A 24545-nucleotide genomic window follows, 5' to 3' on the forward strand; every position below is an offset into this window, starting at 1 on the left:
TCCAACACACAAATATACAGTATTTACAATATTCTTAACCTACATAGTATTAATATATAGATAATACAATAATATAATAGATAGTAATAAAAAAATGGTAAATAGAAAATTTAAAAAAAAATTAAAGTTTGGTCCCTCTGGCAGAGTACCTTTAATGTTGCCAGCATTTCGTCCCTGTATTTTTAAATAGTTGTAATACTCAAGTTTACATTTAATAAAGTTTCCGAAAAGCGGGCCCTAGTGAAATGAGACATTAATAAACTCAGTTGTTAAAATTTCTTATCTTAGCGATCTCTTTAAGGCAACGAGTATTATGCATTTATAAATATGTTAGTGTAACCAAAAAAACAGGTTCCTTCACAATATATTTCTCGAGACATATAAAACAATTAAACAATCATATAAACAATAAATTTAATTAACTTACCTTATAAGAAAATATTTCCTTTTACTATCAGATCAAGTGACCCTTACCCATGGTCCTCAAGGTGAGACCTTAAAGGACCATTTGGGTCAGCCATACGGCGAATGACTCACAATGATGCGTTTCGAAATGTCATGATTTCTTGGCTTTGACCGAAAGGAGGAGTGTCTCAATTACCTATATTTTATTTCTTAGTTTAAATTTAAAAAAAATATTACAAGTTAAGTCTTTATAGCATTTTAAAAAGAGAATTATATAATTAGTGGTAAGCGTTTAATCCTGAGGTCCTGGTTTTGTTTCTTGGCAATACATTGTTTCAAGTACAGAAGGCCCTTTGCGTGTTCTCCTAATAATCAAGTTGTCTATGGTTACTGGTATACTCTATGGTTATCTGGAGGCTTACAGGGGTCATAAAACAATACATGATTAAGTTTTAAAAAAAGTAGGTACTGGTGCAATTAAAAGATATACAAATATCAATTGCCTCTCTTACAATTATTTATTATCCCTACCTTATTTTCTCAAATAGCATAAACTACTGATTTTATTTGTATACAAATACCCTCGAAAACAATTATTATATTAAGAAATCCTTTCTAAAGATATATGGAAAAAATATATTTCTCTTAGTAGTATTGATTCTGCTCTAAAAACAATAATATGGTACTGTCTTTTATTAAAATAGCTTTTACACATTAAGCAAAACACTTTTTGAACAGATTAAAGCTATGTTATTATTTAAAAAATTAGAATTATGTAAATGACTATAAGTTTTAATAATAATAGCATAGCTTTGAAAGCTTTAGCCGTTCAAAAAGTGTTTTTCTTAACAATAATATGTTTTAACAGATAAATAAAGATTCTCTGATTTTGCTTTGTTTTATTTAGCGAGTAAAGTTTGCTCTTTGCTAAACATGGTTGTGATAATCCACAAATAAGTTTTGAAAATTAATCAATTTTATTTAAACTCTTTCAAAACAACGAAAACTATTTACGTTTTTATGTTATAAGTACACTTGTGTTGTAATTATTAATTGAATCCTTGTATTCCATATCAGTGGCAATATTTTTTTGAAAAGCAATGAAATAGGCCTCGCTGTATTCTCGGGGCGGGGTTGTCATCTCCTTTCGTGGCGGTAAGGCGACACCGGGCCAGACGCAGCTTCGCAGGCCAGTCGCACCACAGCACGCGTCGACTCGACATGTAAGTAGCCTGTGTAGTGCCATAGTGAACTTGTGTTTTTTTATTTTAAGTGGTACGGTAAGTGACAGTGATATTGTCAAGTGTTCAAGGGGTACATAAAATTAATATTGATCAATTTATAAAAGTTATCGGTTATTAACAATATTTTGTGTAAAATTTGCATAAGTACCTATTTCTTTCTTAAAGAATCTGAAATTAAGTTGAAAACTATGATTGAAGTATACAGCTTAATCCAATTAAGTTGTTTTAATTTGTTAAACATAGATTTAATTGACCCAGATCAAGCGTAGAGTCAGAATATTTTTGTCTATATTATTTTGTAAGATGCCTGAAATTCTATTTTTAAATATCGCGGTATACCTCGGTGCTGAATTTCACATGCTATGGCCAATAGGAATCCGTGACCGCTTGACGTTTCCCGCGGTTTTGGGAATTAGCCAAATGTTGACCAATGCCGTACGAGCGCGGGAAGCGCGGGCGTCTGTGCGCCTGCCACAGAATATTTCTAGTAGCTGATAATATATGAAAACTTTTCCGGCTCCTCCGAAAATAAAAGTAGGCACGGATTCTCCGGGATTTTACATTTGTTAAATAAAGTAATCTACGACTTCAATTACTTTTTTAAAATTCCAAAACAATTTTTATTACTTAATGATTAAGGACGTGATGATAAATAAAGTTATTTGTAATGATTAATGTCACGGATATTAAATGGAAATTCATGTACAAATAATAATTATGTTTAACATTTACGAATGTTGAAATTTATTTTATGACCTTGAGCATTCTGATAGCCGTGTAAGTTTATTAATTGTACGTCGTTCTGAAATTCATTTTATTGGACATGTACATTACTTTTAAACAATTAAATTCAATGTCATTTAAAAATAGGTCATACGACATTCGGTATTTAAAATAATTTATAAAGTAATTAAGTCAATAATACCGCACGAAGAGATTAAACTGGAATGCAGCTATTGTTAGAATATCAGTTACATTACCGACGTGCTGTATCTTTGCGTTTTAGCACCAGATAAATAATGTTCTGGGTAAAATATCAAATCAAGTATGCTTGGGTTGATTACTCTATATCTGAACCCGGAAATATATTTTACATCTCATAAACGTACTATAAACCATGATTAGGTGAAGAATATTTTATCACATTTATTTATTTTAAATGGGATGAATAATGGTGAGACATAACATTAACGAGCCATTTAAGTAACGTTTTTATATAAATATTTAAAATTTGCCACAAAATAAAATAAAAACAAATAGTGTCATTATGACATTGACTTTAGTAACAAATGACTTTCGACCTCAAATTGTAACTAACACGTAAATTTAAATTTGTCGAGGTGATTAATCGGTATTCTTAATTCAAATTAAAACTACGAATTTTTTCAGGTTCAAATCTAAACATATATACAAAAATAAAATTTAAACATTGCATACATTTTTAAACATAGGTTCGGTATTTACAAATGCCATTATATAATGTATTATAGACCCGTTAAAGGATTGGAAAGGACGAAAGATTTTTGCGTCAATTTACAGATTATATATCTTTGTAGACACATCTTACCTTATATGCCTTACAAACCGAAACAACTAACAGGCCAGACACTGCTGGTGTACAATATGTATACAATGTGTATTAGACAAAATTCCTTTAGTGTTTACATTATTTTATTTTCTCCTCCCTCAAAGGCCGGCGACGCACCTACTTAAAATGGGGATCCATGGGCTCCCAAGCCCTCTTTGTTAACGTTTGCCGTAATCTAAAGTTTAACTGGAACGTAAAGTTTTGTAATTCGTCATCGATATTAAGAATAAATATATAAGATCCCGTTGGTCCCAGCATCCACATTTTTGCATTGATGTGTGCACCGAGTGACTCACAAAGAAATATTTTCCCTTTGATTCATCCACGATAGAGCCTTCGTCCGCGCGTTTTATGTTTATTCAATTGTTTTATTCAAATCAAATACAAGATAATATGAATACTTTATGCGTAATGTTCACTTGGCTAAATGATTACAAAATTAATTTGGATTACAGTCATTGAAGCCTAATTTCCTTTGGTACATTTTTTATATATTTATCAGAATATATTAAAAAGCCGTTTCAAATTATATTTAAGTACATCGGAAGACATTTCTACGTCTGTTATTGTTATATAATATTTCGAGATATTTCTTTGTGTCGCTTTAGACAGACGTACACACGAATCAAAGGATTTTATACGATATCGTTTTTCTTATCATAAGCATTGAATACTCTCGAGTGAGCATGAAAATAATTCCCGTCTTACCAGAATAAGATTCCTTTGAAATCCCTTGTTTTATTCTTGGTGCATTCAGATCATTGAACTATTCCATGCAACCGAAATGACTGAATAAATGCAGCCAGGAAGTCAGTAATTATTGCATTTGGTGTTTTGAATCAGTACTGTATGTTTTTTGTTTGGACAGAAATTAACAAATAGAAACGTTCTTGATTTAAAGTTTTCTTTATATTATATATATATATATATATATATATATATATTATATTAAGTCCAAAAGTCTGTAGACCATACGACCTACCTTACAGTCTTAGATATGTCTTTTCTCTAGAAAATTCCATAGTCTCGTATGACAAAATGCTAATTCAATGGACAAGCGTCTCGCCAGCCATTATTTTTCACTCTTACTAGCTATTCCTTAAGACCTCTTACTAGCTTGTGTACAGTTAACAACTTCGTTTTGATTGGCTGTATGTCAACGGTATATATAGTAAAGTTCAACAAGTTGTTTTTTTCTTTGTAACGGTATACATCAAGTAGATATTTTAAAAATCCCGATATTTCTTCAATCAAGTAGCGGCAACGATTACGCCATTTACGTAACACCGGGCTTCTTAGAACCCATTACAAAAGAGGTTCATCTCGATAGAATTTCGAAATGTACCATTATTTTAAATAGTTTCTTGGTCCATATGGTTATACAATAACGGTTATATAGAATACCTGGAGGCGACATTTGTTTTGTTTAAGTACAAGTTTGAGCACTTTAAGAGTAATGTCTAATAACACTGTATCACTGTTGTAATACGGTACAACCGAATGTCCTAAACGAAAGTTTTTATTTTTATACTGAATACCTAATTAAACATCTCATGTCAGATAATATATCAAGATTTTTATGTAATCCATTTTTACAGCTTTTCGTCTAGGAGAGAACAAACAAAAACCCCGCCAAAATGGACGCGATCAAAAAGAAGATGCAGGCGATGAAGCTGGAGAAGGACAACGCACTTGACCGCGCCGCCATGTGCGAGCAGGAGGCCAAGGATGCCAATCTTCGTGCTGAGAAGGTACTGTTTAGTACCATAGACATAAAAAAAGATATAATAGACTAAGCTAGGAATAATATTTATTAAATTATCATTCTGTGACCTTGTCTTTATACTCTCTTATTAAACTTTGTACAGTATGGCATGTTTTATGCAAAATGAAAGGAGCAAAAAATTGGTTTTTCATTGATATGACGTCAGCTTTATTTAATGAAATCCTATGCTGTTAAAGCAATAATATCCACAAAATTTCCTATCATCTTCTATTAATAGGATATTAATTTATGATATTTATCATCCATCAGCAATATGATTAACCTCTTTAATGTATTTTTTATTCTTTTTATCTATTTTTTAACTTAGATTATGCGATATATATTTATGTTGCAGTCCAGAAACCTAAGCACTTTAAAGCGTAATGCAAAGGTCTTTAAAAATCATACAAATTAACCGCAGTGATCGGCATCAATAAAAGAATCAAATTTCCTTTCTAAAAGGACTAATAAAATGTAGTATAGGGTCTTGACCGCAGTGCTATGTGCTAGTAGCAGGCCAAGGACGTCCATGCACGTCCAATGCACTAATGTCTCGACATCTTTGCAACTTATGCGTTCCTGGTACGATGCCCTTTATGCGCTTCATTAGAACCCTTTAATTTTTTAAATCTTTGTTTTTGCGTGCAGTAGTTAACAAGAAGACTTGAAATTGTTGTACTTTCAGAGGTCTGTAGCGTCCTTCATCTTATGAGAAACCCATGTTGTATTTGAAAAAACTTTATATTGAAAACATATTTCACCGAGACAATCCTGTTTTCACCCAATTAATTAGATATAACATTATAATCACCGTGGAAGTAATTCTTTTTAATGTTATTAAATACATTTAAAAAATACTTCGCTTAATAATTATTTTCGGAGTCAGAGCTGATACTGAAAAACAAAAGATTTTTGTTGAGAGAGTTGGCCCAAGATATTAAAACATTTGTACATATACAGGCTGAGGAGGAGGCCAGACAACTCCAGAAGAAGATCCAGACGATTGAGAATGAGCTCGACCAGACACAGGAGGCCCTCATGCAGGTCAACGGCAAACTTGAGGAGAAGGAAAAGGCATTACAGACCGTAAGTATTATATTAATAAGGATTTTATATCATCAATTAAAAATCATAAATTGGTACTACTAAAGGCAATTTTACTTTTATCCTGATTGTGCTACTTTTAAATTTAACCGCTAATTGGTCCTTCAGTTTAATGTGAGTTAGATACTGGGTTTGAGTTTACTGAATCAATAATAAAAATGTTTCGTTTTATAACACCAAAGCTACGAATATAGGAACGTAGGAAAATTATGTTTATTTCCTAAAAGTACAAAAATGCATGTTTCGTTTCTAAACCACACTTATATGAGTATATATATACCGGAGTCGCATTCTTACGTCCCACATAAAAAAATATGATTTATTTACGTATATGTTTTTTAAATAATTAATTGTTCATGTTTACATTTAATAATGAGTAGTTAAATCTCTCTAAATTGATTACCAAGATTATACCTAATAATACAGAATTATTGTTGTATAAAATGTTGGTGATGGTGCCATAAGAACTTAAGTTTTTAAAATGAAATGTAATTTTTAAGATCGCGTATAGTAAAATATCTTTTAAAGTGTTTAACAAATATAACGAAATGTAGGTTAGGATTAGCACGACCTCAATATTTCAGCTTATTACCAAAATACATACACGACCTTATGTAAATTAGTAACTTGGAAACTAATTACATATTTTCTAATCGTTTTTAGTATTGTTCTCATGGTTAAGTGGGTAAATGAATTCTATCCATTTATATATCTTTAATGAGCCAAATCCTTGAAATGTTTCCTTAAATGACGCACACATATATTTTTTAAAGTAACTATTCAACTAATATCGCACTATTTCTAAAGTTTTAACTTTGGAATTGTATTAGGTTTTAAATTTAATTATATCTAAATAACTTATAAGAGCAATATAGAATCTTTGTTTATTTGAATATATACGTTTGAATTTACTTAAAAATATGAGATTGTTTATGTTAAACGTCTCGTGCGCACCACCAGGCGGTTATTTTTGGCGTCCCGCACCTAATATGGCCCCGGTGCCCGGTGTTTCGGTAAAATTAGACGCGTGCCAGTTTAAACCCATTCTTCGAATGCTTAATCAATTAGTCATTATTTTTAAAACAATGTATATTATGAAGAAAATTCCATAGGTAATTGTAAATTATAATCATTATGCAAATAATATCTTAGAAAGTGGTAGATATTTTTGACTGTTCTTTGTTTGCAGAACTTTTGTTATAGTAGCATTTAACACAAGTTAGAACCTGTGCGAAGAGAAAACTAGCTCGGTGGTTTATGCAAACTAATATAATTCTTATTTTCTATGTACAAAAATAATTTAAAAAAAAATAATTTTTATTTATTTAAGTATATTGGTATAACAGTTTTGTTCTCTCATAAAGTAAGTTATATACAGTTAGTTATAATGAACCCTATTCGCACATTTCTACTGAAAAACAAATTTAAAATTGACCGCCAATATAATTGCCGGTAAAGCAGTAATTCAATTTGACAGATGACAATTGACAGATAATACGAAAGGTAATGAAAGGCGACGGCAGCGCCACGTAGGTATTTTGTTGTTGCACACATTCAGTCAATATGGCGGCGCGCACTGCGCGGCCGGTCGGAGCGCGCGGTGTGCAGTGATGTCCGCGTCCGCGCCCCACGCCCACGGGCGCACCCCCGTGCGGCGCAGGGGGCATCAACACCACCCGCGGATGAGAGGCGACCGCCTTCCCGCCCCCGGGCCAACCGTAAACAAAACTCCGTCCAAAGAAGTGACCTTAGAAACAGACGATGTAGTGTCTTGTGTCAATAGTGTTAGTGAATCTCAAGAAATGACAAGGACGAGTAGTGACGATGCACTTTCAAATCGAAATACAGGCGACGACTCGAATATCGATGATGACTTTAACTTTGACACAAATGTTCCGGAGTCGGAAACAATTGAACTCTCCGACGATGATTTCTCTTTTAAAGAAGAAAGGTCATTGGGTGATGGCGCGGAGATGGTGCCTCCAGTCTTCGATATCATATCGGATGATGACCCTGAGACAGCAGAACTTGCTAAACTTAGATGCCCTAGTGAATGTACTGAAGTGTTGGCAGCTAGAGAAAATCGTAGAAATAGGAGATGTGCCGATTATCCCGGTCTCGCATTTGGTAGTTCTATTTTCTCATCTGACACAATAATGAAATTTTCCATTATCAAGAATGAGTTGCAGAATATAAAGAATACGGCATTAAAAAGGGTAATTTCTTATTTTATTGTACATTTGTTTAAACTATGAACAGCCAGGCGTGAGCTAAATGTGTATAAACTATTTTTAATCGCATTTCGTCAGTGTATATTTATTACGGCTGCTGTAAGCAGCGGGTGAATTGCGATCAGCTGAGCAATTTGACATTTCACTCGATTCATGTTTACGCGTGTAGTCGTTCATTTTTGAGCTAGATGTCGCTTTGATAGGAAGTATAATAAAATAAAAATTATTGCTAGTTAACAACTAAAAACATATAATTTGTTTTATTACTAAGATTTCAAATGTGACTTATATATAAACATGATGGTATCTTATAGAGGCTATGCTTATCAGATAGATAAAACCATCTCAAATGTGTTCTTGGTTAGAATACTGATAAGGATGAATAAGATTTAAAACATAAATATAATTAGTTCTCTTCAATTGAATGCTTGATAAATTGGTTATATGTTATTAGTAAAACTCTGTTTTTTTTATTTTACCTGGTTAAACAAATGAAACTTATGGGTTTTGAAATTCCACAAAATTATTTCTAAATACAATGACTTATTTGTAACTATGTTTATGTCAGTTAATTGCTATAAGTGCTATCATTGCAAACATAAATTTCAAATTATAATAAGATAGCTAGTCAGGAAATACTACATTTAATATACCCCAAATTTTATACATGTACTGGTTATACTTGAATGTTGTAAGTATGACCATATCTGTGGATAGATTCCTAGGTGTACATCTATCTAAACTGACCTAAATATTGAAAATTGACTGAACAAACATATTTATCATCATTCTATATGCCCCATACACACTAATTACTATGTGGTTTGTGACTTTAGTAAGTTTTAACTAATATAATTTTACAATTTCTAACTGATAACATTAAGCTCAAATTTTAAAATACAAATTAAATCATAATTTATTGGAATAGATTATAGAACTACAAATATTAAGATTCATGTTTAAAATACAAGTTCTCCTCAGTTTCTTAATTGCTATGTTATACAATGGCATAACATTTGCAGTTTCACCCACATTAATTTGGTCATAGTCGTAGTAGTTCCTATGATTATAGTTAAAATAGTTTGTTTTCGTAAACTTAATTAATGTTAGATAGCAAGCATATGTGTCTCACTGATAATGTTGCAATAAATATATATGTGTATCTGTATTGATCCCATAATTTAAAAAATTTGGCCAGTAGAAGTAGAATTTATATATTTTTAAACAAAAAACAAATCTCTTTAATATTAGTGTACATAGGTTATATGTATAGGCATTCAGAAAAGTTTTCATTTTTTTACAGTTGTATTTTCTACATAAAGATTATTTTGTTGTTATAGTCGTCTTGTATATACATGTCATCTAAGATTTTATCTTTTTATGATAAGATACACTTCATTTGAAGTGATAATTTAAAACTCCATAAAAACTCCATATTTTATAATCCGTGATGATTAACCCTTCCATATAATACCATAGTTGGAATACATAACATATAACTCACATCAAATAGAAAATTTAAATATCACCTTCATTTGTCTGCGACTTCTTATTTAAACATAAATTCCAAGTAAAAATATATTATCGACAAAATGTCATACAGAAGACGTACGGAACTAGTTGCATGTTTACAGTACTCAACTAGATGGCGTTAAAATGTGTTTAAACTGAGTTAAGAAAATCTAAGATATTTTTCTTATTTATGTATTAAAAATAATCATACGTGTGTATTTTTAATGTAAATTATTTATAGCTCGTGCCACATATTACGATTAATAAAAACGGTAACATTACGTTAGTTCACACGATTTCTGTATGATAATGATAATATAATGTCTGCTGTTATATTCTGATAGTGCTCACTTCCTCGATTTATATTGTATTTATTTATTGGACCATTGCGACCATCCCACTTTATGTACAATATGAATTTTAAAAGGTTCAATTTGACCCTACAGGATGTAGCTTCAAAATTTCACAGCAGGTGGAGTTAGTGTGTTCCGACGGCGCCTTCGATTGTGACGTTTACCGTTTATGTATGTGGCTTGCTGTCAGTCTTCACTTCTCATTCAAATTATAATGTGTTGACGAGTGGCATCGTTATTTAATTTCATAATATTAATTAAACATTATTGTTTTTAGTCATTACATTAGTAATATCGTATTGCACTAAGTGTTGCTCGTTAACAAACAAGTGATAAAGCGAGTGTGCTAGCGGCCATTTTATTCGCCGGCTGTTTCATTCGTATCTCTGCGATACGGAGCAATAACGAACGACCCAGTCAGTTGGCATTTTCGCGACAAGGGCGAAGGTGTCTCTTGTTTTTAGATTTAAAAATATTAATTGGTTAACGACAAGTGAATAAAAATGACGACAAATATGCAGCAAGGTACTATTCTCGACGTATTGAAGAAGAAAATGCGTCAAACAAAAGAGGAAATGGAAAAATATAAGGACGAGTGTGAGGAATACCACAAACGGTTACAAGTGGAAATAATGCGAAGAGAAGAAGTAAGATAACGTATTTTATATGTGTCATGTGATGTGTGTAATAGCAATCCTAATTTGTGAACATTGTGTTAAGACTGTTAAAATGTACATGAGTTATCAGTCTCCGTAAAGTTATAATACTATCTACCTATAGTGAGTAATGTCCGGCCATACTTAGGTGTGCCGGCGACGTACGCATATTCACCTCTCTTTCTATTGACTCCGTTGGAACCATAGGAATGAGATGGCGGATTTATGTTTTTTGTAACATACCATTATTATTCTCTCATTCTTGTACTGTAGTGTTGCATAAAAAATAGTGGTGCAGCGAGATTCAGTTTTTGGTGGTTAAGGCTTTTAAGAAATTATTATCGCATTTAACGGTGCACGGTGTGCCAGATTTTGTTGCTAACAGGTTTGGTCGCGACTGAGGTCGTGTGCCTGTCTTGAAACACATGATGTGGAGCCGGTCTGTACCGTGATCCTTTTGATACATTCCTTATGTTCGCTAAGGTACCGACGTCCTCCGAAGGATCGCGCCGGCGCTCGATAGGCGTGTCCGTATTTATCGACATGACGTAATTTATACGTCTGCTCTACTAAGTTTTTTAACTTTGAGCTTTCCCTCATTCTTTTTCTAAAAAATATCTGATTCCGTTATCTTCAGCGGAATAAAACTAATTGTACTCGTAACACTCGTGTTCATGTACTGTATTTGGTAGCTTCGCGTGTCTTATCGCAGTTTTCATGTATCAAATTTTATATATTTAACAGTATCGATAAAATGTTTCCATTAAAGATATTTTGCTGTGCAAGGATATAATTTGTCCTTGCCTTTTTTTCAATTTTGGAACAATTCCATTGCATTTTTTGAACAAGACTCCGATTTATCAATATCCAACTCTTCAATCCGAATGTAACTATTTATTAAAAACTACTATTTTTATAAATAGTTGGTAAAACTTAAATTTGGCAGCATTATATTAGTTTATTACGAGTTTTGAAATATATTTGTCACGTTTTCTTAATACGAGTAACCGAACATTTTAAATGAAACCGGATGATACTAATCACTTAAGCCATAAAGCCTTTCCAATGCTTTTAACCTTTGTAGTTGAAAAATATCTTAACTACACAGTAAAATAACGGTGCATTCATTGTCTAGCATTACAAACAGGGAATTTTACCATTCCCTGCGTGACTGTTTTGTATTACAATTACCATTGTATTGAGTATGTCAATTGTCAATGGATACGATCACGCCCAAATAGATCCCATAAAAAATATGGGCCCTCCTATACAGAATTAAACAGAGCAGTCAAGTGTTGCTTAAAGAAGCCGTATTTTAATCATATCACGTTACAAATTAGAAGATATTTTTACACTAAAGGTTGTTGACTCACAAGGTTAAGTTTTTCGTTAACCAAAGACGGAAAATAAACAAATCGTCGGTTCAAGGTCGCAAAAAGATCTATGAATAATACAATTATCACCTTAATCAATGGGATTGTGATATTGAAGCTACTTAATGGAGCTTAATTTTTTGTGTACTTTTCTTTTAAAAATAACAGGCGCGGCGAACAGGGTCTCTAAATAAATTTTACTTATAACAATGACTGCGCCGTTGTCTCACTAAAGCTGGTTAGTTATTGTATAATATAATTTTTCATAATTAGAGAACGTATTGCAAATTATTACCACGCATTAGTGACGACACAGGTTAAAAGGAGAAACTAGGACTCGCTCGGGCTTCCTCACAACAAGGACGCGTGACGTCATAGACATGTGCAACTCACGGAATATAAATAGCTAGCGAAATATTTAAATTGAACATTAATTCTCAACACGTATGTTAACAATGTTGGTTGCCGTAAAACCTGAGAACGTTACCATGTTAGTAACCATTTTTGGGAATGGTAACTATCGAGTTATTGTTAGGCACAAGACAATTTTTTAAACGCTTATGAATTAAAACAGTTTTGACTGCAACTGACAATTGACGTTTAACGCTAGTTATGCTTTTGACAATTAATTAGAATGATTAAGGGTTAATGACACTATATGAAGGTTTATACTTGTAGCGGTAATATTTTAGTATGTAATTATAATTAATATAAAATTAAGACACTTTTACTATTTCTTTTGTAATAGATTATTCTCTACTTCTGCTGTCGAATATTACTTTACGTTCTTTTTGAATGTTACATGAAATATATTACATATATCTTCTAAGTGAAATATTACTGTATTAATATAAACAGGGCTTTGGTAATAAAGCAATTTCTAGACTGTTAGAAGTTCATTAGATTAATGGTAAATAAAATTTCAGGCCGAATCCGAAGTGGCTGCACTCAACCGTCGTATCCAATTGTTGGAGGAGGACCTCGAGAGGTCTGAGGAGAGGCTCGCAACAGCCACAGCTAAGCTCGCTGAGGCCAGCCAAGCCGCCGATGAGTCTGAACGGTCAGTTCGATGTTTTTCCGAGATTTTCAAATTTGAATCTTTTTCTAGAATAGAATGTCTTTTTATTTGAATTGCCTTAATCTGTGCAGTTATTGCTACACTAAATTTTATATATATTCATAGCTCTGTCATCTTGAATGGAAACCTAAGAATTACAACGACATTAAGTGGTTTACTAATGATATTAAAACTACCTAGACAGCTATTGATTTCAGTAAAAACAAATGGTGCTTGTAAGATGTATAGATTATTCATTTTTGATAGGCGACACGTCGAATATTTGTGATCATTAGCAAAAACTGCTTAAAATTCTATAATTTTATTTATAATTGTGTGCATGTTTATTTTGTTTATTCTAACCACCATATTACCTGATTTACTTCTGTAAAAGAAATTCTTTGAGTTTAAGCCAACCCTTTATAATACTTCCTATGAACCTATGTAATTAATGGGTAATATGCACGATTCTCTACATACAGTTTATGAAATTACTATTCTATTATGTATGTAAAAAATCGTGTATATTTACGATTTTTGTCAAAAGTAGTGTTGTTAAGTTTTATCGATGTTTTAACACGCATGTGTTTGACCGCACTAATCAGAATACGCAAGGCGTTGGAGAACCGAACGAACATGGAGGATGACCGCGTCGCCATCTTAGAAGCACAGCTTTCCCAGGCGAAACTCATAGCGGAAGAGTCCGACAAGAAATACGAAGAGGTGAACGCTTGATAATGATGTTTTTGCTATCCTGTTATCATACGTATATAAACACTATACAGTCTACAGTGTAAAGGAAATCCCGTTAATTTTATAAGGATTATAGCTTGTGTGCTTCTTATTCATACAAAACAAGTCACAGCTACTTTAATATATATTATTTTTGAATATATTATTTAATACTATATAATACTAAATATTAGTTAATTCTGAATTTATCAATTTTTTTTACACGCTGTATTGTGACAGGTTTAATCACGTCACTTTCGTTACGCTCGATTTGTTTCGAACGATTCAAACTTTTCTATTTTCACATATTAATGTGCGTATGGTAACATCAGTGAGAGAAACACGAACCCTACAATGAAGGGCAAATTGTTTCTGGGCACGAAACAAAACTTATCGCTATCAATATTATTAAGACTTCATTTAGCATTAAGTGCATGGAACAAACTGAAACGTGTTGTTTCATTTTGTTTTAGTTTTAAGTCTATTAGAGCCAAGATACTTAAGAATTAAACATCATGGTTCTAATTCATTTTCTCCACAGTTTTTAGGTAGCTTTGTACGTTTTTTCTCGTGTGTTCGTCTGCATGTCTTCTAACTACTGGGTTTCCCTTCCTTTTCTCTATCTACTATACTGAAGTTATTTGTTATCGGCGACAGTGCCCGCAAGGTTCTGGAGAACAGGTCATTGGCTGATGAAGAACGTATGGATGCGTTAGAGAACCAGCTCAAAGAAGCCAGGTTCCTTGCTGAGGAAGCTGACAAGAAATACGATGAGGTCTTTGTTTTTTCGTGTTGTTTGGTTTGGTTTGCTTGTTATGTTTTTGGAAGCTGTGATATTAGAGCTTTCCTTCAGGAAATGAGCAATAACAATCTGTTATCGACGTTGCGTGTGATTTTTAATACTTAACATATGTGTTGTCAATTCTCCCTTTATCCCATTAGAGAATTTAGTAATCCCCTTTAACAATCCCCTAAACTAATTTGGTTTAAGTGAAGTTTTCTAATAATTGATTTTTAACAATATCCCTATGTAAAACTCTAGTAAAGGAGTTACAGCATGATTCGTCATATTACATTTGTGTTTCAATGTAATAAATTGTCTTGAAGTGATAAATTCATATAGCTATATACTTTTGACATTATATACATCTTCGGCAAATTTTAGCAACATGTGTCAGTAACAGATGGTTGTAATTGTCCTACTTCCCCTGACGTGACCCTGCTCGGTGAAGGCAGTCTTAAAAAGTCACGCCAAAAATGGTATGGTGTCGTGCGTGATCGTTCGTTTCTTGCCCTTAAAAGGGAGAACGTGTTCGTATGTATCTTACATAAGGTGATGCCATATATGACGGGTGCTCAAGAACTTACCTAAAATAGCAAGGAATTTATTTATTAGAAAATGCTTATGTGGAATGATGTGTCCAGGTCGCTCGTAAGCTGGCTATGGTTGAGGCTGATTTGGAGCGCGCTGAGGAGCGCGCCGAGACTGGTGAATCGTAGGTTTCCATTGATTTAGTTGCCCAGGGGCAGGATCAATACTACAAGTGGCTATGTAGTATTGTCCTGTGCTGTGCTAGTTTGCTAGTTGACACCGTTTGCATGGTTGTTCATCATTAATCTGCACAATAACTGCCAACATTGGTTCTAACTTTACCTGCATGTTCTTAGGTGAACGAGACGCTGCTGGAGTATTTTTTTTTAATTGTACATCAATCATTTTATTAACTCGGCATTGTCACTATTCAATGCGTTGGTTAGTGATGCTGTAGTCTGTAGTATTAAGTTTTTTAATGTTGGCAAGCGCGTGCGTTTGCCAGCATCACATTTTGAGATAAAAACAAGGGTTGCCCCATCTCATGGATATTTCTTATGTAATGTAACTATCATGTCCATGTGTCAACTAAACTTCTGTCCTCAATGTGTGTTTAAGTGTTAGGCTATCAGGAAATATGTGTGGTATAGGGCAATTTTCGTTTTCAGATATGCGCCGCAATACACCAGAATTACTGGCCGTATGCGTGCCGCACATATAGCGCACACATCACATAACGATTATGATAACGCACTAGATAGCACATAGATTTTCTTTTAATATTTGAAATTTTTAAAACTAAATGTAATGGGACAACCCTCGTTTTTATTTTTATTTGAGTGCTGGCGCCATTCTCGATTGCCCGCTTTGTTGCCTTACCCTATACCAAGAAGTACGATAGTTTTTTTATCAATTTACATTTTATACCTTGTCACAAATATCTTCATCGGAAGGTAATTCCTTACGATCCAATTTTCCCTGCACCGTCATTTAGAAGGCTATAGATGTAATCAGCAAGACGATACCGATGCTTCAATGCACTGCACCGTGACAGCGAAGTCGAGAATGGTGCCGGAGCGTAGGTAGTGTTGCCAGGTCGAATTTAATTTCATTAATTATTATTAACTCATTTGTGTGACAAGTTATAACCACACGCAAAGTACCTTTACCCTCATCCATTTCCTTATTATTCCTATTCGTATAACATAAGATCTGGCAACACTTGTAGTTAGTGTGTGTTGTGTGTGTGTGCGTGGGCGTGTACTAACGCTCGGCCGGCGGTAGGTGGCGCGCAAGCTCGTCCTCATGGAGCAGGATCTAGAGAGGGCCGAGGAGCGATCCGAACAGAGTGAATGGTAAGTATGCTTACGTAACGGTACATGCATTGCACAAAAACATTCGGGCTACGCTGTGATGTAAAATTATTCAAAATTGTATATGTCATTTCATAAAAACAAATAAAATGTAGGCAATTACACAATATATTTGTAAAGTGTACAGTTTCTTAAGGCGAAAAATGTAGTGAAGATTTTAATTATGTCCTCATTTCAAACTTCTATTATTTCAACATAAATAATTCGAGTACGCTGCGCTTTTAAGTTTTGGGTGTATTTGTAAATTAGGCGTTTTTTGGGTCTTTTGTATAGTAGTAAATGTATATGAAAACTTGCTCAAACAAAGATAAGTAAACCGAGAACCTACATCAAGTGTTGCAAACGGAATGTTTTTGTGCAATGCTCAAATACACGTTTTTATCGGAGATCGAGATATAAAACTTACGTAACTATAAAATTGATAAATTACATAAAAATTCCGATTTTAAAAGGTGTATATTTTTCGGTTGATTTTCATCATCATCAAAGATAATATACAAAATTTTGGATGATGAAAGTAAACCGTATCCGTAGCATGTGGAAAGTGATAATAACTAATAATTGCCGAACATCGCGCTTTTATTACTAAACGCGTGACCTCTTTATAATTGTTAAGTATTTAGTTCAATTGTTATCGTTAAAAGATATTTAGAGATTAAGCAAAAATATGATATCTGTAGCTCAGTGATATATGATACAAAAATATTGTTAACAGACTCAAAATATTGTAGTAAAGTTTCACCGGTTACTAGAATTTTTTTATTTTTTTTAAACATTTGACATCAATATGACAAGTTTGGGAAACCTTTTATTCAAAGAAATTTACTATTGTTCACTTAATTTTCAGCAAAATCGTCGAGCTTGAGGAGGAACTTCGCGTTGTCGGTAACAACCTGAAGTCCCTTGAGGTCTCTGAGGAGAAGGTATGTGTCTCTTCATCATAGATAAGCTAGTTTAAGCTAGAACTACCCAAGCTATTGAGAAATAATTAAGCACCAACCAATAAGATGTCTTACGAACCGTACTGAAACATTTTTATTAAAGTAATAATGTCAATTCCATACAGGCAAACCAACGTGAGGAGGAGTACAAAAACCAAATCAAAACCCTCACCACCCGCCTAAAGGAGGTGTGATGTGGAATGATCTTTAGCGAGTGTTTTCGCTTGCCTAACTGCATCATGCCGCACATTTGGTGTTGCATTACGAGTGATTTACCATACAAATGTTACCTTTGCTCTCGTGTGACAATTGACATTTTCGTTATTCAAATCTATATTTGGTAAATCATTCGTGTGTAGTGAAATAAACCCTTTCCGATTTTAGTTGTTGTGTACGTAACAGTATGTCGTTTAGTTTTTATTTCTAATTTGGTATCATTGTATACTATGATACTGCATGGAGTTTTTATATCGTTAACTAATACAGGCGACGCAAAGGGAAGAAACGTTCGAGTCTCAGGTGAAATTGTTGGACGCGTCACTCAAAGAGGTAACCGGCGACCGAGGACGTAGATAGTTCTGGTTACGGTTGTAGAATCGGTACATGCTCATCGCCATTTTGTGTTTGTTGTAATAGCCACTTAAACTTTCGAAGGCGTGTAACGCGTGCTAACACGCATTATGTTATTTTACATAATTTCAGTCAACCGTGACATTCGTGTTACGAATTTCATCACTTTTGAAACATGTTTATTGTGGCTATTACTGAGGGTGTAGGCTCGTGGATCCAGTGGCTGAACGGTTGGTGCTTCGTCCATGTATTCTCTCGTTCTATCTACTGTGTATTTATTTCTTTATCTATGTACCCTAACCGCTTATGTTGTGACTGTGCGATTTTGTTACTATTACTACTTTCCTCAGTTCTTTAAAATAGATTTCGTATTATTTTGTAACTGTAAAGGGATGCGTATGCATAGTTTGGATGTTAAAAATTGTGCAATCACAACATGGGCGCTAGCATGCTTGCTGTGAGTATATAATGCAATAAGTCGTATGTGGCTAGGCAATGGCGTCACGTGACCACGTCGAGGATAAGATCCACAGCCTCTCGCAGAAATTGACGCAAGTAAGTTGCTCGATAAGTGGGGCACTTTGGTCACATCACTACTATTGACAACTGTCAAACACAGTTTACAAGTTAAGATCAGTAGCAATTTACAGACAATTGCTTTGACTGAATAACATTTAGCAGAAATTAAGAATAAAATGTAGATAAAAAAGATGATTAGAAAATCTAATTATAATAATACAAACTATCTGCAAACTACGTACTTATGTAACGAGGCCAAAGTACACCTACTCATCATGTCCCTAACGTTATCATTATCATTTCAATTTGTTCATAATAGGGGGTAATGGCATATTATATGTAAATTTGTATTACGTAGCGACAGCACAGCGCATAACTGCTCTTGGTGAAGGTACTTTGCATGGTGTTAGTGTAGCTTTATTGTAAAAAAGATTTTGTTTGAATTTATTGTTTTTGTAAATGTTTGTTTTGTTATTGTTCAAAATGATAATTAGTTGCTTTAAATTAAAAAAATAAATGAAAAGAAAGAAATAATATTTGCATGGGTTTTCCGTGATATCTATTAAATAGTCTTTTTTCTGTTTGAATTTGTAAGTTTTTCCGAGTTGGAGTCCAAAATTTGTTATTTATTTAAAATGTCTTCAAATTAGTTATGTTGCTACAAAATTCAGAAAAAAGGCTGTTTACTCATAAGTTTAGATTTTAACATCGCCGTACAATGTTTTCAGGCTGAAGCTCGCGCTGAATTTGCTGAGCGCTCTGTCCAAAAACTACAGAAGGAGGTCGACAGGCTCGAAGGTAATATACATTTCAATCAATTTTTATTTTAATATCACTTGTGGATCAATTAGTAATGTAAAGAAGATTAAATATAATTTGTTAGTTTTAAAGTTTCACAGATTAGTAGAGACGAGTACAGCAGTTGGTTAAGTGTAAAATTTATTATCTCTGAAGTCAAGTTATAACAATCGTTTGAAAAATAACCAAAGCTTTAAATCATGTCAGCCATCACTCGTGCTGTTAAAGCTGTACATTAGATTTGAAAGCTTCTTTCTCTCTCATTTCGCTACGACTTAGCTTACTTATAATTTTCATAGTAACTTTATTATTGATAATAAAACAAAGGAAATTCGATGGTCGCAGATCTGATGAATTCATTTGAATTTTTGGACCATCGTGTTTTCGATACCGCTATATTTTCTTTTTATTGCGTAAGCATGGAGTTTAAATGTTGTTCCAACTAGTTGCTCGATTTTTGTTTAGTTTCCCATTTTATTTTGCATGGATGTTTTTAATGTTGATTTTTGCCTGCCTCGATAAAAACACACGCAATCGACCAAAGCAATACCGGATTGTTGCGTATGGTTTTATCGAGTGACTAATGTTTTGTGTGACTCACCGTGTCCACATGGGCAATTGCAGACGATCTGGTGTCCGAGCGCGAAAAGAGCAAACTCCTGCAGGAGGAAATGGAGGCCACGCTCCACGATATCCAGAACATGTGAACACCTCGCCTTACTCGCCCGGCTCGCTTCGATATCCATAAATAGCTTTCGTTTCACTAGCCTCTACATCATGTGTCAAGTTGAGGTTGTCAAAAATTTTTAGTTTCTTGGGCGGGAAATCTTGTAAATTAATTTTCTTATTTATTGCCTTCGCTTAAGGTTTTTGTACTATTTTGAGATAGTTAGCGAGACGGGCGAGTGACTAGCTGTTAATAGAAGTAGATTAATTGCCAGCCGCTTTTACTTTTTTATGATCGAGTGTTCGCTACGACACCACTGCCATGTGCAATTTACGTACACTATTATTATTGTAGATGCATCCTCGATTCTTACTCGTTCAGATATTAAATCTAAAAGGATATTTTAGGTGTTGTACGCGACGAGACAGCTTTTGTATTTTTAAGTTAAACGACATTCCATTTCGTGGACCAATACGTTATACATCTAAATGTTGAGCACAATGAACTTTATTGCACGCGATTTTTGTATTAACATTCTCCTTAAAAAAACATCGAGGTTGGCTCAGAGCACATTACGTTAATGACTTTACTTATAGCAGAGATGAGATGTTTTTTTATTTAATGAGTGATAGAAACAAGTATTTGAACTGCTTGATGATGAATAGTCCCAAGAGATTTTCTTGTGTCATATTTCATTCGTTCTTATTTATTGCTTGACTGATAAATGGGAGCCATTCTTTCTTAAGATTAGTTTCGAGCTGGCAATCCGTAAGCGAGTGTACGTCACTAGCGCACCGGGCGTTAAACTATGAATTTTTGATATAAAACAAATTAACATTTAACGATCAATTGACAGTTCTACGTCTTAAAGTTTTTTTACAATTTATGAATTCATAGATATTAAGTACCTATGTGAGAAGTAAATGAGTTTATGAGTATTCTAACACAAGTGTTTATAAATATATTATATTATTATTTTTAGTTTGTTTTTTTCTAACATGTCACCTAACGTCCTCTTCCACTAATTTTTATTTAGTTCCATCAGCTATAAGGTCATTTTATGTTAATATAATTTGTTTTCGTTTCATTTGTCAATAAATCTTAATCATTTTCGAAATTCCGATGAATTTTTGTCATCGCCAATCTTCTACATGTGGAGCACGGGGCATGAAAAGAGTGAGCCCACCATAACGAACTCCAGACAGTGTTAACGCATGTCCTTAGAAACCAAAAGAAATCGTCGGCAAAGAGACTCCGAGCGTATAGTACAGAGAGCATGAGACATGCGTTGGCCCCTTCCCGGTAGCATGGTTGCATATGCCGTGCAGTGCGGACACGGCCCCGAAGACCCCACAGTCGGCATGACGTCGCTTACGCATGAAAGTCACGCGACACGCGAGCTCACCGCGTACGACTGCCGCAGATGACCTGATCAACGCCAAGGAGCAGTTCAATGACATCGGCAACGATATCGACGACACTGCCGTCGAACTGATTCCCGGGGTCGAAATGACCGATAGACAGATCGAGGCGATCGAGAGGGCGAAGGAGGAGCGACTCAAGAAGCCTCAGCAACCGGCCCCCCAGCCCCCGCCCAAGGAGCCCACTCCTCCGCCGAAGGCGCCCACTCCGCCGCCTAAAGCTCCCACGCCACCGCCCAAGGAGCCCACGCCGCCACCACCGGAACCCGCCCCCGCAGAACCCGCCCCGGCTGAACCGGCTCCGGCCGAGCCTGCGCCCGCTGACACCCCCGCTGAAGCCCCCGCCGAAGCCCCTGCAGAAGCTCCCGCCGAATAATCTCTGTCTTGTATCAAAAATTTAAATAAATAGCTGATGGAATAGTACCTACCTTTGATCTAAGCATGCGTGTGGTATGGCATATGTGAAAACGCGTTTGACGGCGGTCGGTATTCGCAGACGACTTGATCACGAGCAAGGAGGTGATGTCCGACATGGGAGTGGAACTGGAGCTGGCCTGCCTGGAGCTCGGGCTGCCGGCGGCCACCTGGCGCGCCTGCGACCGCTGCCCCTGCTACCACTGACCGACGCTAACTTTCCGCTTTTCATGTGCATTTAAACCAGTAAAACATTTCACTCACACACTCTTATAAATTCGAATCCCTACGCATGGAATAAAGACGATACGAGTCGAAACGCATGGCTTCTATAACAAGGACGACATGTAAGCATATTTTTTTCTCTTGCTTATGTACATCTCGCTGAACTAATTATCAAACTTGACTTCCAGGAGTTAAAAATTGTCGAAAGGAATTCAATTGTAATTAGAGAGTAGATTGTTAGCGTTGTTGTTAGGTTAGTGTTTTAATGCTGTTGATAATATTTAGACGAGCTCGTGGCTGAGAAAGAGAAGTACAAGGACATCGGTGACGATCTGGACACGGCCTTCGTGGAGCTTATCCTTAAGGAATAAGGGGTTACTACGTTCCACTCTCTGTCAGTCAATATGGGGCACGCGACCGCCCGCTTACTATGTATAGATTTATTTTATATTAATTTATACGTTAAAGTATTACAATCCATAGATTTATGGTGGTATTTATTTTTCAACTACGAATAATAAATATATTATTATTTAATCAAATTGTTTTATTTCTAAACTGAAATGCCCGATAAAAATTGCGAGGCAATAGACATGCATGATGCTTTTGCTGAGATTTTGCTTAAATATGTAGTTGCATATTTGTAATGTATTACATTTTAGATACATAAATTACTTTTTGTTAAGTAGACACGATTTACATAAAATGTATGTTTGAGTTATCCATATAGATATCAATCGGTGTACTGAACAAAAAAAAATATTTTAGGACTTACTAATACTTCTAACATTCTTATTTATTTATATTTTTTATGTTTTAAACATACTAACAGTGCTAACAAAACTAATAACCCCCAACAGACGAAGTCATCGAAGAAAGAAGTAAATATAAGGCGATTGCAGAAGAAGTGGACCAAACGTTTGCTGATCTTTCGGGATACTAATGGTGCTTAAGTGCCGCCATTTTGAACTGCAAAAATGAGCGGGAAATTAGAAGCTTTTAGCACATGACGGGTTTTAAATTGACATGTGACTGTGATTGTAGTTCTTTTTTATAAGTACTAAATTAATATTTATAAAGTACTTCAGTTATTTTTAAAAAGTCACTAAGTACTGAAACTTTGTAAGGATTATAATTATATCTTCTCTGATGTTTGAATATTTAAAGAGCGGTTTCGGATTTTGTATGTATAACCAGACTTTTTATTAAACTTTTTAGCACTGCCGAATCTCGATTAAATGTTTCAAGATTAATTAATTTAGATCAATAGTCTTAAGCAATATGTTTTGATGAATTACGTCGCTTATAATGCGATATCATGTACAAAATTCACATGAAAGCTTGATGATTTTGATATAGTGTATTATGAACTGTCACATTATTTTATTAGAATGAACTACTGAAGGATTTTATTTCTTAATTTTTTTAACATTATTTATTTATAAAACGAACGCATCCTGATACCATGGTTTTGTTGCCACGGCAGCCGTAACATTAACGTAAAATAGGATAATTTAATGTTCGTGTCTCCGTATTACACGTTTTCTATATGAAATACTCATGCTTAGTTTTCGTAGCTTTTAATAATGACGAATGTAAAGCTTCGAAGAAATTTGATTGATTAAATATATACTTTTTTCAAGAGATGGACTTTTATTTTAGTTGTTAGGGTAACATTCAAGACGCGAGTGTGTTCGGACTAATACACGTCTAGTAAAAAATCTATTAAAATGCTAATCTTTATCATGAGAGCTAACAGTAATAAGCCACAAGGACACTTAAATGCATGGGTTATTTAAAACCGTGAATAGAGGTTTTCCAAAAATTTAAAAACGGCAGCACATCTGCTTGGAAGGTAACGGAAACTAGAGACGCGCTCCGTGGTACATTACGTTTTCGAACGCGTTATCGTATAACGCGATTTTTGGCTATATGATGCGGTTATTTCCCGCTATAAGGCGGAGATTTCTAAAGTTATATATCTGTATTGTGAAATGTATGAGTCAAGTCCATAATTAGATTTGCGGACCTTTACATTTGTTTCAATTGTGTCCTAGTTAAAGTCGTTTCTCGTTTTTGAATTGTTCTAAAAAGGGTTTTTCCTCAAACGTGGTAGACCCGGACCCGGGGATTACTTTATAGGTATACTAAAGGCGCAGAATATATCATAAGCGATGAATCGTAAAACTACGTAGACTTTATGAAGAAGTTTTTAATAGCTATAGTAATAAAACAAATATATGGCTGATGTCATTGGATGCGCAGAGTTCGGTGTTTGCTTACCA

General features: G+C 34.4%; 1 protein-coding gene across 25 annotated transcripts; it reads left to right on the forward strand.

Moving 5' to 3' along the window:
- Positions 1–1510: 1510 nt before the first annotated feature.
- Positions 1511–22797, forward strand: LOC123706775 (tropomyosin-2). Of its 25 annotated transcripts, none has more exons than XM_045656207.1 (10): positions 1511–1628; positions 4836–4988; positions 5963–6088; positions 13158–13291; positions 13894–14011; positions 16617–16687; positions 17553–17628; positions 18133–18195; positions 19464–19533; positions 21624–22044. In XM_045656207.1, the coding sequence occupies exons 2-10, from the start codon at positions 4875–4877 to the stop codon at positions 21995–21997; spliced, it is 1146 nt and encodes a 381-aa protein (XP_045512163.1). In that variant the 5' UTR covers positions 1511–1628; positions 4836–4874; the 3' UTR covers positions 21998–22044. The 25 variants fall into 25 exon arrangements, 24 of the variants coding, with proteins under 24 accessions (XP_045512163.1, XP_045512161.1, XP_045512169.1 ...); XM_045656205.1 differs by lacking the exon at positions 18133–18195 and adding an exon at positions 17772–17834 and having other exon boundaries at positions 1512–1628; XM_045656213.1 differs by lacking the exons at positions 16617–16687; positions 21624–22044 and adding exons at positions 15446–15516; positions 20158–21181 and having other exon boundaries at positions 1512–1628.
- The last annotated feature ends 1748 nt before the right edge of the window (positions 22798–24545 follow it).

Source organism: Pieris brassicae, chromosome 3, assembly GCF_905147105.1.
Source record: "Pieris brassicae chromosome 3, ilPieBrab1.1, whole genome shotgun sequence".
Lineage (NCBI taxonomy): Eukaryota > Metazoa > Arthropoda > Insecta > Lepidoptera > Pieridae > Pieris > Pieris brassicae.